The sequence below is a fragment of the Lepidochelys olivacea genome (assembly GCF_965140295.1).
Source record: "Lepidochelys olivacea isolate rLepOli2 genome assembly, chromosome: 16".
Taxonomy (NCBI): domain Eukaryota; kingdom Metazoa; phylum Chordata; order Testudines; family Cheloniidae; genus Lepidochelys; species Lepidochelys olivacea.
Window position 1 is genome coordinate 2,333,837 of NC_140426.1, and position 18,966 is coordinate 2,352,802.

General features: G+C 48.6%; 1 protein-coding gene across 3 annotated transcripts in view; it reads right to left on the minus strand.

Moving 5' to 3' along the window:
* LOC311532042 (uncharacterized protein) overlaps window positions 1-15,298 on the minus strand; it is a 67,607-nt gene extending 52,309 nt beyond the window's left edge. For all 3 annotated transcript variants that reach the window (XM_084650085.1, XM_084650084.1, XM_084650083.1), the window contains exons 1-3: window positions 15,022-15,298; window positions 12,729-12,817; window positions 11,916-12,042 (exon numbers count right to left, since the gene is read on the minus strand). In XM_084650085.1, coding sequence (XP_084506211.1) covers window positions 11,916-12,042; window positions 12,729-12,817; window positions 15,022-15,271 — 466 coding nt within the window. In that variant the 5' untranslated portion in view covers window positions 15,272-15,298. The remainder of the gene's footprint in view (window positions 1-11,915; window positions 12,043-12,728; window positions 12,818-15,021) is intronic.
* Window positions 15,299-18,966: the final 3,668 nt, after the last annotated feature.

Consider the following 18,966-nt stretch of genomic DNA (forward strand, 5'->3'; position numbering starts at 1 on the left):
TCTATTATTTACTATAGTTTCAAAAATGTGCCTGGTATTAAAGTTAGGCTTACTGGTCACTAATTACCAGGATTGCCTCTGCAGATTTTTAAAAAAAAATAGTTTTCATTAGCTGCCCCTAGTTATCTGGTACAGAGGCCGAGTTCAGTAGTTCTGAACTTTTCATATCCGAGCCCCTCCAGTATTATTAGGTCAATACCATCCAGTCCTGGTGACTTATTAATGTTTAAATTACCAATTTGTTCCAAAACCTCCTCTATCAGCACTTCAATCTGGGACTTTTCCTCAGATTTGCCAGTTAAAAAGAATGGCTCAGGTGTAGGAAAGTCCCTCACATCCTCTGCAGTGAAGACTGATGCAAATGATTCATTCAGCTATGCTGCAATAGCCTTGGCTTCCTTGTGTGCTTGTTTAGCACCTCAATCATCCAGCAGGCCCACTGATTGTCTGGCAGGCTTCCTACTTCTGCTGTGCTTCAAAAAATTGGTGTTCGTTTCAATGACTTTTGCTAGTTGCTCTAATTCTTTTTTTGGCCTGCCCAATTATACTTTTACACTTGATTTGCCGAGTTTATGCTCTTTTCTATTTTCCTCAGTAGGGTTTGACTTCCAATTTTTCAAGGATGCCATTTTTGCTTTTAACTGCCTTAGCCATGGTGGTATTTTTTTTATCCTCCTACTGTTTTTCCCCCCTTTTGGGATACACATGTATTTTGATCCTCTATTATGGAGTTTTTTTAAAGTTTCCATGCAGCTTGCAGGTATTTCACTTTTGTGAGTGTTCCTTTTAATTTCTATGTAACCAGCTCTCTCAATTTGGTATAGTTCCCCTTTCTGAAGTTAAATGCTACTGTAGTGGGCTTCTTTGGTATCTGCCCCCTCACAAGGACGTTACATTTAATTACATTATGGTCTCACTTACCAAGTGGTTCAGCTGCATTCACCTCTTGGACCAGATACTGTGTGCCATTTAGGACTAAATCAAGACTTGCCTCTCCCCTTGTGGGTTTCAAGACTAGCTGATCCAGCCATTAATGGTTTCTAAAAACTTTATCTCTGCATCCCATCCTGAGGGGACATTTACCTAGTAAATATGGGGATAGTTGAACTCCCCAATTATGGAGTTCTCTATTTTTATAGCCTCTCTAATCTCCCTGAGCGTTTCATAATCACCATCACCATCCTGGTTAGATGGTCAATGGCATATTCCTACTGCTATATTCAAATTATTCAAGTGTGGAATAATCAGTAGAGATTCTACGGCACAGTTTGATTCATTCAATTTTATTTTTTTTTTTTACTATATTTGACTCTACGCTTTCTTTCACATATAGTGCCAACTACCCATTGTTGACCTGAGAGCTGATAACCCTCTCGCCCCTGTATTAAACCAGCCTTGGGTGAAACTCAGGGAGTTTACCATTAAAATTGAAAAAAAGAATGTTCTGCTGCTGATAAAGCACCCCCACCTCAGGAATGGATATAAACTGGCCACTAGGAAATTTAGATTAGAAATTAGACGAAGGTTTCTAACCATCAGAGGAGTGAAGTTTTGGAATAGCCTTCCGAGGGAAGTAGTGGGGGCAAAAGATCTATCTTGCTTTAAGATTAAACTCGATAAGTTTATGGAGGAGATGGTATGATGGGATAACATGGTTTTGGTAATTAAATATTCATGGTAAATAGGCCCAATGGCCTGTGATGGGTTTTTAGATGGGGTAAGATCCAAGTTACCCGGGAAAGAATTTTCTGTAGTATCTGGCTGATGAATCTTGCCCATATGCTCAGGGTTTAGCTGATCGCCATATTTGGGGTCGGGAAGGAATTTTCCTCCAGGGCAGATTGGAAGGCCCTGGAGGTTTTTCGCCTTCCTCTGTAGCATGGGGCACGGGTCACTTGCTGGAGGATTCTCTGCTCCTTGAGGTCTTCAAACTACAATTTGAGGACTTCAATAGCATAGATATAGGTGTGAGGTCTTTTTTAGGAGTGGTGGGTGAAATTCTGTGGCCTGCATTGTGCAGGAGGTCAGACTAGATGATCATAATGGTCCCTTCTGACCTAAATATCTATGAATCTATGAATGTCCCTAACGAGAGTTACAACCACCAGGTTGTAAAGTAGAGACGCCCAGGTGCTGTGAAATTAGGAAGGATACAGAAAGAGGCTCAACAAATGTTAAGATAAGCTCTGACCATCATTTTTATGCTGACTATCTGCACAAATAGAGAAGGTCACAACTAAGTTACAATTCGGGCGTGAAAGATACAATGTAAAAAAACGTGGTCAGGACTGAGAACAGTGTGTAATTGGTTAAAATCTCTTATTCAGGAGTGTAGGATAATGTGATATGTTTAGTAAATTTGAAGGCAGTAGCTAGTTTTACTGTAATGTAATTGAAAAATGTTCCTTAGGAATCAACCTCGGACTGCAGTACAACAAGCTGCAAAACATCGTACCCACTACACGACTGTGCCGTGTATGGGCACTGGGAATCCCCAGATGAGTGGAGCCTGACTGGCCACTGGCTGAAATTTGTCTGTATAGTGGGAGTGGTGAGCATTAGAGATTTTCTTGGTATTTGTGTTGTGTGTGTGTTTGTAACAAATAGACATTTAGAGCACAGCTTTGTAAGACACTTTCACTAGGAAAAGGTTCTGTAGACCTGTAGAGCCCTGAGGGAAAGGGCAGGCACTTAAATTGACCAGGTTTCTTCCTGAGCCCCGTGGGTAAGAATAGGTGTCTTACACCCCGAGCCCTCAGTAGGGTAGAGGTTGGGTGCCCTAGATTGTGGGGGTAAAACCACAAGCACAACCTATTCTGTCATTCCTATATATTTTGTATTGTGATATTACCATGTCCCATTGATTATCATCATCCCAAGTTCAGTAATGCCTATTATATCAATATCCTCATTTAAAACCAGGCATTTAAGTATACTCATTTGAGAATTTAGCTTTTCTGCATCTGTATACAAGAACTTATAAATATTGTCAATATTTAGTTGTCTGCCTTCATCTGATATAATTAAATAGGACTCTTTCATTTGACAGTTTCTCTTCAGCTACTACCTGTACTTTATGAACTTCTATCCTCTCCTCTTTACTAGGAAATAGAGAATCCCTGTTAAGAGATCCTCCCCTAAAGGATGGCTCTGTCCAAACCATTTGTTTCTTCTCACCTATTGCCATTCCCCCAGCCCTTAGTTTAATATCCCCTTTATGAACTTTTTAATTTTACGTGTCAGAAGTCTGGTTCCATTTTCATCTAGGTGGAGCCCATCCTTCCTGTACAGGCTCCTCCTTTCCCAAGACCCGGACCATGACCTTGGAGATCGCCCCCACCTCTAGCAACGAGCGGACTTCGTTCTCTAGGAGATGTTCATGAGAGGGGTCCCTGAAGAGGGATGGGGAAGGGGGGGAGGGAGGTGAACTGCAGTGAGTATCCATTCCGCACCGTGCGCAAGACCCAACAGTCTGACGTAATGGGATAAACGGGATAAACGGGACAGGCGGTTTGGGAAACAAAGGGACGGATCCAGTGACTGGTCTGATACACTGTCCTCGAGTGCACCTTCAAAAGCCTGGCTTAGTGCCCGGCTGGGGCTTGTGTTGTCCTTGGTTCTAGCCTGGCGCATTATTATTGTTATTGTTCTTGCGCTGTCGCCTGATATCCCTGCCTCGCCTATGGTAAGGCTCATGCCTATGGCGAGGCTGGTACTGGCGTTGATGGGGAGGCTGCGGCTTAAAGGGCTTCCTCTGGGCAGCCAGGGTGTGCATACCCAGCGACTTTAGCATAGCTCGTGAGTCCTTGAGGTTATGTAGCCTCGTGTCTGTCGGGTCCGAGAAGAGACCGGACCCTTCCAAGGGGAGGTCCTGGAGTGTATTCTGGACCTTGGGTGGCAGGCCTGACTCCTGGAGCCACACCGAGCGCCTCATGACCACCCCAACGCGATTGTTCTAGCCGCTGCGTCTGCCGAATCCAGGGAGGCCTGAAGAGAGGTCTCACAGTCTTAATGGTGTCCTCCTGCTCAACCGCCGCCTCGGCCTGCAACCCCAAGTTTTGGGCGACCCTGTGCAGCAATTCCTGGTGGGCTCTATGGTCTATCGGCGAAGGCCGGACACCTCTGTACCTGCCACCGCCTCATCAGGGGAAGACGAAGAGGTTAGCTGCTGCTTAACCCCCTCTGGTTGGTCTTCCTGCTCCCCATCTCCCGTGGGAGGGGCCTCCAGCTCAAGCCGGGGCGGGAGTCCATAGGACGGCACCGGGCTCGGTGCCTGTCTCTCCAATCTATGCTGGGGGGATGCTGGAGGCCTGGATACGGTTGCCTCCGGCACCATCTGGCATCGGTGCGGGGACTGGGACAGCTGCACCGAGTAACTTGCCCTGGACGGGGCCCCTTGGCACTCCTGATAGGCCCAGGGGGTCCAAAAGGGCCAATGGCCTGGCGGCCCCCACTGGAGTTGCCAGCTCCCTGCTGTCCGGGGCCTGGTGCTGGTAGCTATAGTGGCCGGAGTCAGTGCCAGACTGCAGCAACGCTGATTGCAAAGACCATAGCGGTGTCAACGATCTGCGCCGGGGGGAGAACGAGCGGCTCTTGGATAAGCAGAAGCAGTACTGGTATCCCCAGGGCCGGGACTGGGATCTGGACCAGTGACGGCGTTCCCTGGACCAGGACCGTCTGCGGGAGTCCTCTGGCGAGGGCTGTCTCAACTCCTCCCATTGCTGGTCTCTGGATCGTGCCGGAGAGCGGTGTGCCCTTTTCTGGGTGCTTCTTCGCATCGACCCACTGCCGGTGCCGCAACCTCCTTCTGGGCCGCTGGCAAGTGTGAGTCCACAGAGTCAGAGCTCAACCGGGACCAACTCTAGGAGCAGTGCCGGGAGGGTGTCCTTGAGCGGCACACCATTGCCGTCATACCCCTCGACAGCACCCCAGGAACGGGTGCTGCAGGGTTCTCCCCATACGGGAAGGGGCTCGCCGCCGACAGCTCAATGAGGTCCTTTGCAGCCTCAAAGGTGCCAGGCGTAGAGGGCTGCTGATCCGTTATGCCCTCAAGCCCATCGTCTGCACTGAGCTCACTTAGGTCTGGGCTCGGTGGGGCTTGTGCTGCCGGGACCGCCAGCGTCAGCGCCGGTACCGCGGCCTTCCCACTCTTATCGGTGCTCGGGGCCTTGGGAGGCACCGGCCTCCTGTGCGGGGAACGACCGTGCCTTCCTTTAGGCTGCGCTGGGGGCCGCACAGGGGAGGACGAGCGGTGCCAGGGCCTAGCCTGGCACTCCGGGGCCGACAGTTTACGGTGTTTAGCCGGTGCCGGGTCTCTCTACGGCTCCACGGCACTAAGCACCGAGGAAGCCTGAGCCGGCGTCGGGTGCTCTGGGCCCGGTGGCTGCAATGCAGCGCATCAACAGGCAAAAGTCTCTTTCTTGTCCTTGGCTTAAATGCCTTGCAAATCCTACACCGTTCAGTTTCATGTCCATCCCCCAGGCAACGCAGACACAAGTTGTGGGGGTCACTAACTGGCATAGGTTTGCAGCATGTGGCGCAAGTCTTGAAGTCATGGGCTGCCGCATGCCCCGCGACCTGGGGCAGGTGCTGGAGGCCTCCAAGCACCAAATGACTTAAGTGTCCATAATCTGTATGTAAACGAACTAATAACAGCTACTCTAAAGGCTATGGAGCTGCTCCTCTACGAGAGAGAGAGAGAGAGAGAGAGAGAGAGAGAGAGAGAGAAGGAACTGGAGGGGATCGGGCCGGCGGGGGTATATATGCATGGCACAGCGGCACCACTCGGGAGCCCCGCCGGCCTGACGGGAGCTGCTAAGGGAAAAAGTTTCCGATGCTCGTGCACGCGGTGTGCGCACACCTAATGTGGAATGGATGTGAACAAGCACTCGAAGAAGAATGGCAGAAATCCACTCCAGGAGACGGAAAGGCATGAGGCTGACACATTGCAGGGGAAGGGGAAAGAGATAACTAGCCCTTTCACTCACCAGGACACCCAGCCCCCTTCCTCCCACTGCTCTCAGCCCTCCCTCCTTTATGGTAGTGCAGGGTCACCAGATCCCCATCATCTCATCCACTCCACTGCTCCCTGCTCTCCCTTCTCCCAAGGACTCCTGACAGGAATCTCACCCTGTCTCGTATCAGTGGATGGGCCCAGCTGACTGTCACACCCTCCATGGATGTGGGAAGTGACTACAGCAGAGTGCCAGCTCTGACACAGTTACAGCTCAGCACTACCTTCTGTTTTGTAAACTGACAAATCTAACTGCTCTGAAATCCACGTGTGCTCAGGTTATTTTGGCATTTGCTACTCTCCTTGGTAGCGGTTCTGAAACTGGAGGTGAAAACCCCTCAAGGGGTCATGGGGTTATTTTTTGGGGCCACGAGCACATGCATGAAACAGAGAGCAACTGCTATAATATATATAATTTAAATCTTGGGTTTTAAAAAATTACACACACCTTTCCATTGCAATGTGTATTTACTTCCAAAAGAATTGTAAGTATGTAATACAGAGTTATTGTTCTGAAACAAAATATGTTTGTATTATCACCACTTTAAGGAAATTGGACTCTGCGGATCATAGTATTGTGTGCAGGTTTGTTGCCTTGAGACTGAAAAGGTGGGTCTGAGACAACATTAGAGGGATTGAGCATTCAGCAGCTGAAGACCTGCATTAAACCGCAGACCAATCAGAACACAGAGTTGGGCAAAAAAAAAAAAGGAAATAATAATTTAACACTCAGACACACAGACAAGGGTGGTGCTGCGGGGGGCTAGTGGGAGCTATAGCCACCCCAAAATTTGCCTGAACTCCCCGCTCGTAGCCACCCCTTTCAGCACAAAGGTCAAACAATACTCAGAAATAAGGATGCCTCATATGGCATTGCCACCCTTACTTATGCAGTTGTGTGCTCCTACTGGCAGCAAAGTTGCCTTCATAGCTGGGTGACCAGCTGGCAGCCGCTGCTCTCTGGCCCCCCAGCTCAGAAGGCAACGCCTGCTGCCAGCAGAGGCCCAGAAGTAAGGGTGGCAATGGGGCACTAAGTATACTGTGAAAAGTGATATGGACAAAGTTTCTTCCCCCCCCCCTCCACACCCCATTATTTAACAGTAACTATTTAAAAAAATACCTTTTGGACTTACAACATTATTTCTATACAAATGTGTTTTAGTCTTAATTTATAAACAATGAGAACAGATATTAATTTAAAACAATATGGTAATAAATTTAGCATTTAAAATAGCATTCAACATAAGAAAATGTGTTTTTAATTTATAAGGAGGGAGGTCACACTCAGAGGCTTGCTGTCTGAAAGGGGTTGCCAATACAAAAAGTTTGAGAACCACTGCTCTATGGGCATGCAGGGTATGGTTAGTGGCTTACATTTGAGATTATTTAAGCAAGAAGTTTCCGACATTCCTCCCCCAGAGATCCCCCCAAAAAGAACATTTTTATACAACTCCCTTGCTCTTACAACATTTTACACACACCTAGGCGGAAACCGTGCTTCTAATGGTTCCCGGACTAATCTCATTTCCTTGGCATTTATCTCAGCTAGTACAAGGAAACCTCCTATAGGGCCAAGGTTACAACTGTTATGGGAACCAAATACACAGGTATTTTGCCTAGTTCCAAGACACTTACTGTGGAACTCTCTCCCCAGATATTTGAGATAATACTGACCTACATAACTGAATAACACTGTGATTATACCCAGTTCCATAGGTTAGTTGCACAGATTGGGGTGTGCTGTTGTTCACCATTTCAGACTGGACATTTCAAACCCCTCCTGGTTCCTTGGTAGCATAACCCATAACTAGGAGAATTCTCTCCAGTTGACTGAGCTGCATTTGAACATTCCCCATGTCATCATGGAGGGGTGACGAGAAACCATAAATAAAAGAAGAAATGACTATTGAAGCAAACCGTCATTTGTCTCAAAGTCCTCAATAAATCTGAACTACATTCTGTCAAAGCAAACTAATATTCAATTATGTGACCAAACAACCTTTAGGAAAGAGAGAAAAATCTACATCTCAGAGAGATAGAAGACATTTTCTGTTTCAGATAGAATGAGATTCTAGAGCAAGTTACATCTGAGGACTCAGAATCAGGACCACAGATTCTCCCATTGCATTGTCCTCTAATCCACTGAAATCTGCTTCACTCACTGCTATCTGATTATTATTGAGTTGTGTTATTTGCAAATGTTTTACCATCATGATAATATTTTCTCTAGACTAGGGAATGCGGAGTAGATTGGGACATGTCAAGGGAAAATATATGAGCTAACCCAGAGTAGTATACTGGAGGCACGTCAGTATAGAGAATATAGCTGTGCTTCTATATCTGGATAGCTCAATGGAGCTAGCTAACTATAAAAACATGCTAACGGAGACCAGGCCCCAGTAGATTTTACCACAGTAAAGCTAACTGATGTAATTTCTGTTTTCCCCACCTGGGGCTGACGTGCTGTGACGTTCGGTACCTCGTGGGAACACCCTACACCCCCATGTTCATCCTTATAAAATGATTGTGTGGTATCCAATGCAAAATTTGTCATGTTGGGTGTTTTGTGAAGGCTCATGATGCACTGAGCATTGCTGTTACAGTGATGTTATAGTAATTGTTGTTGCAGTAATGTATACAGTTATGAGGCTGAAAATGCATCCTCATGGCTTAAAATAAGACCAGGGAAAAACACTCTAAGAGCAAAGGGGCAGTTCACACCTCATCAATGCATGTATGGGACAAACCCAGCACAGCCTCACAGGAATAAAGGACGCTGGCCTATGCAGTAACAAAAGGATCTGTTGGACTCTCGAGTGAGTCACCCCCTTTCCTTTGGTCAGTTTGGGACTGCGATGAGGTAATGCTCATCTGACTCTGAAGGGGGGGAAGGGGCAAAGCCAAGAGGGAAGAAAGAACATGGTAAGAGGGAGAGACGTTTGCCATGCTCTCTCTCTCTTCCACGTACATCTACAGACACCACACCAAGAGACTTAAGCGCTGATCAAAGGGGACAGCCTGGCTGAAGAGCAACCAGCCAGCCTGTGGTGAGACGCATCGAAGTTTGTAAGGGCACTGGAAGTGTTACAATCAGCTTAGAATGTGTTTTGCTTTTATTTCATTTGACCAAATCTGACCTGGTCACGAAATACGAGGAGGATACAAGACGGGAAGCCTCCTGATTCATACTGAGAAAGTAGTGCGGAAATAGATGAAGGGAATTTGGATGCAGGCCTCTGAAATGAGCAGGAGTCAGGCTAACTCTAGCTTTAATAACGCGAGATTTGTAGAAGCGGGGATAGTGAGAAGCGAGTGGAAAATAACTGTGAAAGAGGCTGCTGTGACCTTGTATTAGATAAGAATAGAATGCAGACTATAAGAGAAATGGTAAGAAAAATAAGATATCATGAAGGAATATGTATAAACAATATGCAGTTGTTGCTTATTATTGTCTGTAATAATGGTATAAATACTTGCTCAAATTGTTTATCTGGGAGAGACCTGCCTAGGTGGGGGAAACCCTGTGTCCTAGTGCACTCTCTCCCTCTGTGCAATTGCTTGAGATAATAAACTGTATCTGACTTGCTGCACCCAACCGGAGAGTGAGAACTGTGTTCTTCTCCGACAGTAGGGCAATCAGCTAGTTATTTTAGGTGCATGTACGTGAACGCAAGAAGCCTGGGAAACAAACAGGAAAAATTGGAAGTCCTGGCACAATCAAGGAACTATGACATGACTGGAATAACAGAAACTTGGTGGGGCAGTTCACATGACTGGAGCACTGTTATGGATGGGTATAAACTGTTTAGGAAGGACAGGTACAGGAGGAAAGGTGGAGGAGTTGCATTGTATGTAAGAGAGTGGTATGATTGCTCAAAGCTCCAGTTTGAAACTGCAGAAAAGCCTGTTGAGAGTCTTTGGGTTAAGTTTAGAGGCAAGAGCAACAAGGGTGATGCCGTGGTGGGCATGTGCTATAGACCACCAGATCAGAAGGATGAGGTAGACAAGGCTTTCTTTGGACAACTAACTGAAGTTTCCAGATCACAAGCCCTGATTCTAATGGGGGACTTCAATCACCCTGACATCTGCTGGGAGAGCAATACAGCAATCCAGGAAGTTTTTGGAGAGTGTTGGGGAGAACTTTCTGGTACAAGTGCTGGATGAAGTGACTAGGGGCCATGCTCCTCTTGACCTGCTACTTACAAACAGGGAAGAATTGGTAGGGAAAATAGAAGTGGGTGGCAACCTAAGCAGCAGTGACCATGAGATGGTTGAGTTCAGGATCCTGACAAAAGGAAGAAAGGAGAGTAGCAAAATACGGACCCTGGACCTCAGAAAAGCAGACTTTGACTCCCTTAGGGAGCTGATGGGCTGGATCCCCCGGGAAGCTAATATGAGGGGGCAAGGAGTCCAGGAGAGCTGGCGGTATTTTAATGTTCTCTGAGCTTGTGACGTTGCAGGGAGGGGAGAGTGTTGACCTGGGAATGTGGGGATGGGATACCTGAGAGCCTGTAACCTGAGCCAGGAGGGGGTTGGGCCCAGGTGACACCTTTGCCCGGGAAACTGGACAAAGGCTGGAGGAGGAGCTGGGGGGAGGCTGGGTGGGACGCTGGAGGGTTTTTCTTTCAGTTTGGCGTGGGCTAGGGAAGAGGGGAGAGCCCCAGAGTGGGGGGTCTAAGCTCTCTACCCCCCACAAGGAGCCCTGACTAAGGAGTCCTGTTCATGCCTACAAGCTCGGGGCTGGATTGTGTTCCTTGTCATCTCTAATAAACCTGCTGTTCTACTGGCTGGCTGAGAGTCACGGTGAACGTGAATCGCAGGAAACAAGGGTACAGGACCCTGACTCCCCCACGCTTCATAACAGAGCTCATGCAGTCCTCCCGCACTGAAAGAGCTCAGCAAAATGCATGGAGGCAAGCAATGTCAGAGTTCAGAAAAGCACAAAATGAACACGAGGACAGGAGGGACGCACAAGATGAGAGGTGGCGGGATGCAATGCTGAGGCTACTAGAGGATCAAACTGATATGCTCCTGCATATGGTTGAGCTGCAGGAAAGGCAGCAGGAGCACAGACCGTCGCTGCAGCCCCTGTGTAACCACCTGCCCTCCTCCCCAAGTTCCATAGCCTCCTCACCCAGATGCCCAAGAACACGGGGGGGAAGGGGGTGAGACGGGGCACGCTCCAGGCAAACAAATCTACTTCTATAAATTCAACCTAATTCCGTAGTGTAGTCATACCCTTAGTGCAAGGCTAATAGGGTGGCAACATTGTAAAAGTCTGAGATGGACTGTGTGCAGTAGGCTCAGTGTTTGAGTGAAGGCTAGGGGTAGATAGCCAGTGATGAGCTGCCAAAAGCTGATGAACCGGTTCCTTCAGTCGCTCCGGGTCTTCGGCAGCAGATCCTTCAGTGCCGCTGAAGACCGGAGCGAGTTAGGGACCCGCCGCTGAAGTACCGCCAAAGACCCAGAGCACCACTGGGTGAGCAAAAATTAAAAAGGGGAGCCTCCTCAGATGACAGCTCAGGCGGCCCGGACAGGATGTGGCCTGCGGGCCGGAGTTTGCCCACCCCTTTAACGACCGGTTCTAAACCGGCTTCAAAATTTAACAACCAGTTCACACGAATCGGTGCGAACCAGCTCCAGCTCACCACTGTAGATAGCTTCTGTTCCCTGCACTGGACCTAACCCCAAGTTTTGCGTTAGCAAAGAGAAGGTGTTAAACTTTGTGCTATACCACACTTGTGCTCTGTTCCCAAAGTATTCTGTAGCCACCAGGGTAATGTTTGTCATTGGCCAGTTGGGGTGTTGCTGAAACAGGGCACAGTTGAGTTGCATTGTGAGATGTCGTGAACCTTAACTCCTCATTTCCCCTTCTAATACCTGGGGGAACAGTAATCCTTACCCAGCGAGGTCACAGTCTCATAGTTCTCCAGTATTACATCTCTGTAGAGGATTTTCTGACCCAGGTCCAGAAGAGCCCATTCTTCCTTGGTGAAATACACAGCCACCTCCTCAAAGGTCACCAGCCCCTGAAAAAGCAAGAGCCTCCTGACAACCCCATTGTTCAGAGGGGAGGAGGGCCAATCACATAGAAGATCTGGGAGACAGGCTGTCAGCATAGTCCTGCCCCCATCCCATCAGAGCAGCTAGGAGGCATCAGGGTGAGGGGAGAAAGACAGAGCCCTGCACCCCTCCCAGCAGAGAGAGGGGGCAGGGGTCTTCACATTCATCACTCACCTATTAGCCAGAGGCTGATACAGGAGATGGAGCCCCCAGCAGGAACAAGGGACATCTCTCTGGTGAGAATCAGAACACTCTCCCCATGGCCAGCAGGCAGGATGGGGTATCTTCCCTGGGCCTTACTGGTGGGTTCCCCTTTAAATCTCACAGGGGCCTCTGGCTAATAGGTTCAGGCTCCAGTACTGGAGTCTAGTTAAAGTTTTCTCAGCCCACTCCAGGCTGTTTGCTTCCTGTTTGTCAAATCAGGAAATTCCCACCCACAAACTCCATGCATTTGTTGCTGGGATCTAGGTCTCACAGTAAACAAACCCCAACAGGTTTGTCATCACACTGCCCCCCTTCATTTCTCCACCCTGAGTATTTCCTAACCCCTCCCACCTTCAAACTAACCCCCCCAGAAATGCCAACCTCCTCTGTATTTACTGCCCTCCTCCCTCCAACAGCAACCCACCAGCAACTCCCTGATAATCCCTACCTCAACTGGCTCCACTGCAGCCATTTCCCTTTCCTGGTCCCTGGAAGGATGGAAAAACCTGGCAGAAAACATGGATATTGCGCTGCAGCCTGTTAGGGCAAAAAGGACAATTGGGGACACGTCAGAACAGGAAATAATTTCACAGCACAACTCCCCGCAGGCTCTTTCTCTGCACACTGATGTTCTAGACTGTCCTGCGTGTAACAGAAAAATTCAAAACTAGGGCTGTCAGTTAATCACAGTTAACTTTTGCAATTTGTTTCAGTTAACTGCGATTAATCAGAGTTTTAATCGCACTGTTAAACAATACCAATTTAAATTTATTGGAAATATTTTTGGATGTTTTTCTACATTTTCAAATATATTGATTTCTATTACAACACAGAATACAAAGTGTACAGTGCTCACTTTATATTATTTTTTCTTACAAATATTTGTACTGTAGAAAAGATAAAATACTGTAATGTGATCGCTTTATCGTGAAAGTGCAACTTACAAATGTAGATTTTCTGTTGTTACATAAATGCACTCAAAAACACAACAGTGTAAAAATTTAGCGCTACAAGTCCACTCAGTCCTACTTCTTGTTCAGCCAATCGCTAAGACAAACAAGTTTGTTTACATTTACCGGCGATAATGCTGCCCGCTTCTTACATACAATGTCACCTGAAAGTGAGAACAGGCATTCACATGGCCCTTTTGTAGCCAGCACTGCAAAATATTTATGTGCCAGCTATGCTAATATCCATATTCCCCTTCATGCTTCAGCCATCATTCCAGAGGACATGTCTCCATGATGACGATGATCGTTAAAAAATAATGCATTAATGAAATTTGAGACTGAAGATCTTGAGGGAGACCATTATGTCTCCTGCTCCATGGTTTTATCTGCATTCTGCCATATATTTCATTTTATAGCAGTCTCGGATGATGACCCAGCATATGTTGCTCATTTTAAGAACACTTATACTACGGAGTTGATAAAATGCAAAGAAGGTACTAATGTGAGATTTCTAAAGATAGCTACAGCACTTGACCAAGGTGTAAGAATCTGAAGTGCCGTCCGAAATCTGAGAAGGCCGAGGTGTGGAACATATGGTCAGAAGTTCTAAAGGAGCAACACTGATGCAGACGCTACAGAACCCGAACTGCTAGACAAGAAAATCAACCTTCTGATGGCAGCATACAACTCAGATGATGGAAATGAACATACGTCAGTCCGCACTGCTTTGGATTGTTATGGAGCAGTACCCATCATCAGCATGGAAGCATGTCCCTGACTGGCCTGGCCTCTGAATGCCAGAAACTGGAAGCCCCCCGCCCCGCCCTTTTGGGAAGATGTGTCTCAGGGCTTTGCAAGCTGCTGCACCCATTAAAACCCATCCCAGTTGGGAAATGACTCAGGGCAACAATTTCCTATATAAACAAAGAAAGTTTGCTGCACATCAAATGGGTGGGAAAATATCCCAAATCTGAGATTTTAAATTGAACTAGAGAGAAAAGGGGAGAAATCAACACGGATTTTACATCCATTGGTGACAATCAGAAACAGAAATCAGAGAAAAAGGGGGTAAAACCTGAAAAGGAAAACAGAGAAAGGGTCAATAATTCCTCCGTCAGCACCGCCCCTTCATGGCTGAATTGCCGCCCTCACACCTGAAAGGAAACGTCCTTTCTTTGACTCCTGTCCCTGGGCGGCTGGGGTGCAGGGGGAGCAGGAAGTGCCCCAGGAAGCTGATTTGAGGCTAGCACAGGGCACCCCAGGAGCGAAGCCAAACCAGCCCCTAGGCTCAGCGATGGGGGAGGGGAGGGGGACCAGGCGTCTGTCCCGATTTTTAGTTTTGTCCCTTGGACGCCGTTTGTCCCGGTATTGCCGCACTGGCCGCTCCGGCGGCTTTTTTCTTTTGCTTCCCCCATGCGTCCCGATATTTGGTCCGTCTCGCCGGGTAACCCGAGGGGAGGCGAGGCGAGGCGAGGGGAGCACGTTACAAACTGGTGCCAGGGGAGGCAGGTCACGGGGAGGGGGAAGAAGCAGCCCGGGCCAGGTCCATGTGTGGGCAAGGGGAGGGTCGGACCGGGGGGGCAGGACGCGGGCGGGGCAGGTGGGACCCCGGGACTGAGGCTCCCCCCGCCCAGCGAGCAGCCCCTGCCCCCGCTCCCGGGCTCCCCACAGCGCAGACTGCCCGGGACCAGGCTCCAGTTCGCCTTAGAAAGCGGAAGGAACCCGGGAGGCTTCGGGGGGGCGGGTCTGAGAGGCGCCGGCTGCGGGAGAGGCGCGGAGCCAGGCCCTTACCTGAGCTAGAGAAGGCGGAAGTGCCCCCCAGGGCAGCCTGGGAGATGTAGTTCCTGAGTCTCTTGGGAGCGGAAGTGACGTTGGGCGGGGGAATGACGAGCAGGGCTGAGAGTTCGTGAGGGCCGTTGGAGCCTCTCCCAGGCCCGGGGAAGAGTTTTGTATCGCTTGAGAGCTTGTCTCCCCCGCCCACAGACGCTGGTCTCGTGAAAGATGGGCTCCGGGCATGCGCAAATGCGGGGGAGTCCCGCATGCGCAGATGGCGGGGGGGAGGGAAGAGTCCCGCATGCGCAGATGGCGGGAAAGGGAGAATCCTACAACCGCCGAGGAAGAAGTCACAGAACTCATTTCTCAGAGCACCTGGGGCTCCCCCAGGAATCCCCCCTCAGTCTTTAGGCTCAGGCAGCCCCGCCTGGGGGCTGGGAGGCAGGAGTCTGGGACAACAAAGGAAGGACTAAGGGTACGTCAACAGGACAAAGTTATTTCAAAATTATTCTATTTGAATTTTCGGAAGCTATTTTATACATTCGGTCTCCTGTGTCCCCACTGAAGCATGTGAATTTGGCGGATTGCGTCCACAGGCTAGCATTGAATGTCAGAGCGGTGCACCGTGGGTAGCTATCCCACAGTTCCCGCAGACCCCGCCGCCCACTGGAATTTCGGATTAAGCTCCCAGTGCATGATGGGCCAAAAACATTCTCACGGGTGTTTCTGGGTGTGTGTCATCACAAAGCTGTGGCAGACAATTGTTTCATGCCTTTTTGGCGTGCAGACACCATACTGCTTTCAGCAGATGGTGCACCGCTGCTCTGCTACTATGAATCCACCTCTCATTTCCTCTCATCTTCCTATGTAATCTCTAGTATCTACTCGTTCTCTTCCTCATCGAACGCTTCCGCTGCCAACCCTGCTCGGCCATCGTGAAGCGAGCAGCACAGCTTCCGCCGCCAACTCTGCTCTCCCGCTATCGTGGTGCTTCCAAGCTTCTCTATGTTGTCTGTCCTGGGCTCCCACCTCCGTGAAAGCCACAGAAGACAACCATTTTCAGCCTTTGTTTGGCTACCGTGAACCAAACAGCACAGCTTCCGCTGCCACTCTGCTCTCCTACATTTCGTGCCCTTTTTCCAGGATTACCCGTGCAGGTGCCATAGTCGTGGAGCCCGATCCGATCTCCGCTGCAGTTTTGACCATTGTAAATACCTCATGCATTATCCAGCAGTATGTGCAGTACCTACAAAACCGGGCGAGGAAGCGACGACAGCGCGATTACTATACTGATGAGGACATGGACACAGACGGCACAGCATGTGGCGACTGGGAGATCATGGGCCAGGTTCATGCCGTGGAACGCTGATTCTGGGCCCAGGAAACAAGCACAGACTGTTGGGACTGCATAGTGTTGCACGTATGGGATGATTTCCAGTGGCTGAGAAATGCGTAGGACCACTTTCATGGAACTTTGTGACTTGCTGTCCCCTGCCCTGAAGTGCAAATACACCAAAATGAGATCAGCCCTCACAGTTGAGAAGTGAGTGGCCATAGCTCTGTGGAAGCTTGCAACGCCTGGCAGCTCCTGGTCAGTCGGGAGTCAGTTTGGAGTGGGGAAATCTACTGTGCTGCAAGTAACCAACGCAATCATTGACCAGCTGCTATCAAGGGTAGTGACTTTGGGAAATGTGCAGACCACTGTGGATGGCTTTAATGAGCTGGGGTTCCCTAACTGTGGCGGGGCAATAGACAGAACGCATATCCCTATTTTGGGACTGGACCACCTTGGCAGCCAGTACATAAACCGCAAGGGGTACTTTTCCATGGTGCTGCAAGCACTGGTGGATCACAAGGGACGTTTCACCAACATCAATGTGGGATGGCCGGGAAAGGTGCATGATGCTCGTATCTTCAGAAACTCTGGTCTGTTTGAACAGCTGCAGGAAGGAACTTACTTCCCAGACCAGAAAATTATTGTTGGGGATGTTGAAATGCCTATAGTTATCCTCTGGGACCCAGCCTACCCCTTAATGCCAAGGCTCATGAAGCTCTACACAGGTATCCTGGACAGTAGTAAGGAGCAGTTCAACTATATTTTAAAGAATCCTTATTGAGGTTACAGGGACAAACCATCCTGATGTGTAGAAAGGATAGTAAATATGGCAGGCGACCAGCTTGGCTTAACATTGAAATCCTTGCTGCTCTTAAATACAAAAAAGAAGCTTACAAGAAGTGGAAGATTGGACAAATGACCAGGGATGAGTATAAAAATATTGCTCGGGTTTGCAGGAGTGAAATCAGGAAGGCCAAATCACACCTGGAGTTGCAGCTAGCAAGAGATGTTAAGAACAACAAGAAGGGTTTCTTCAGGTATGTTAGGAACAAGAAGAAAGTCAAGGAAAGTGTGGGCGCCTTACTGAATGAGGGAGGCAATCTAGTGACAGAGGATGTGGAAAAAGCTAATGTACTCAATACTTTTTTTGCCTCTGTCTTCGTGAACAAGGTCAGCTCCCAGACTACTGCAGAGAGCAGCACAGCATGGGGAAGAGGTGACAAGCCCCCCGTGGAGAAAGAAGTGGTTCTGGACTATTTAGAAAAGCTGGACGACCACAAGTCCATGGGGTCGGATGTGTTGCATCAGAGAGTGCTAAAGGAGTTGGTGGATGTGATTGCAGAGCCATTGGCCACTATCTTTGAAAACTCATGGCCATCAGGGGAAGTCCCAGATGACTGGAAAAAGGCTAATGTAGTGCCCATCTTTAAAAAAGGGAAGAAGGAGGATCCTGGGAACTACAGGCCAGTCAGCCTCACCTCAGTCCCTGGAAAAATCATGGAGCAGGTCCTCAAGGAATCAATTCTGAAGCACTTAGAGGGGAGGAAAGTGTTCAGGAACAGTCAGCATGGATTCACCAAGGGCAAGTCATACCTGACTAATCTAATTGCCTTCTATGACAAGTTAACTGGCTCTGTGGATGAAGGGAAAGCAGTGGACGTGTTGTTCCTTGACTTTAGCAAAGCTTTTGACACGGTCTCCCACAGTATTCTTGTCAGCAAGTTAAAGAAGTATGGGCTGGATGAATGGACTGTAAGGTGGATAGAAAGCTGGCTAGATTGTGAGGCTCAACGGGTAGTGATCAATGGCTCCATGTCTAGTTGGCAGCCAGTATCAAGTGGAGTGGCCCACGGGTCGGTCCTGGGGCCGGTTTTGTTCAGTATCTTCATAAATGATCTGGAGGATGGTGTGGATTGCACTCTCAGCAAGTTAGCAGATGACACTAAACTGGTGGAGTGGTAGATACGCTGGAGGGTAGGGATAGGTTACAGAGGCACCTAGACAAATTGGAGGATTGGGCCAAAAGAAATCTGATGAGGTTCAACAAGGACAAGTGCAGAATCCTGCACTTAGGATGGAAGAATCCCATGCACTGCTACAGACTAGGGACCGAATGGCTCGGCAGCAGTTCTGCAGAAAAGGACCTAGGGGTTACAGTGGATGAGAAGCTGGATATGAGTCAACAGTGTGCTGTTGTTTCCAAGAAGGCCAATGGCATTTTGGGATGTATAAGTAGGGGCATTGCCAGCAGATCGAGGGACGTGATCATTCCCCTCTATTCGACATTGGTGAGGCCTCATCTGGAGTACTGTGTCCAGTTTTGGGCCCCACACTACAAGAAGGATGTGGAAAAATTGGAAAGAGTCCAGTGGAGGTCAACAAAAATGATTAGGGGACTGGAACACATGTCTTATGAGGAGAGGCTGAGGGAACTGGGGATGTTTAGTCTTCAGAAGAGAAGAATGAGGGGGATTTGATAGCTGCTTTCAACTACCTGAAAGGGGGTTCCAAAGAGGATGGCTCTAGACTGTTCTCAGTGGTAGCAGATGACAGAACAAGGAGTAATGGTCTCAAGCTGCAGTGGGGGAGGTTTAGGTTGGATATTAGGAAAAACTTTTTCACTAGGA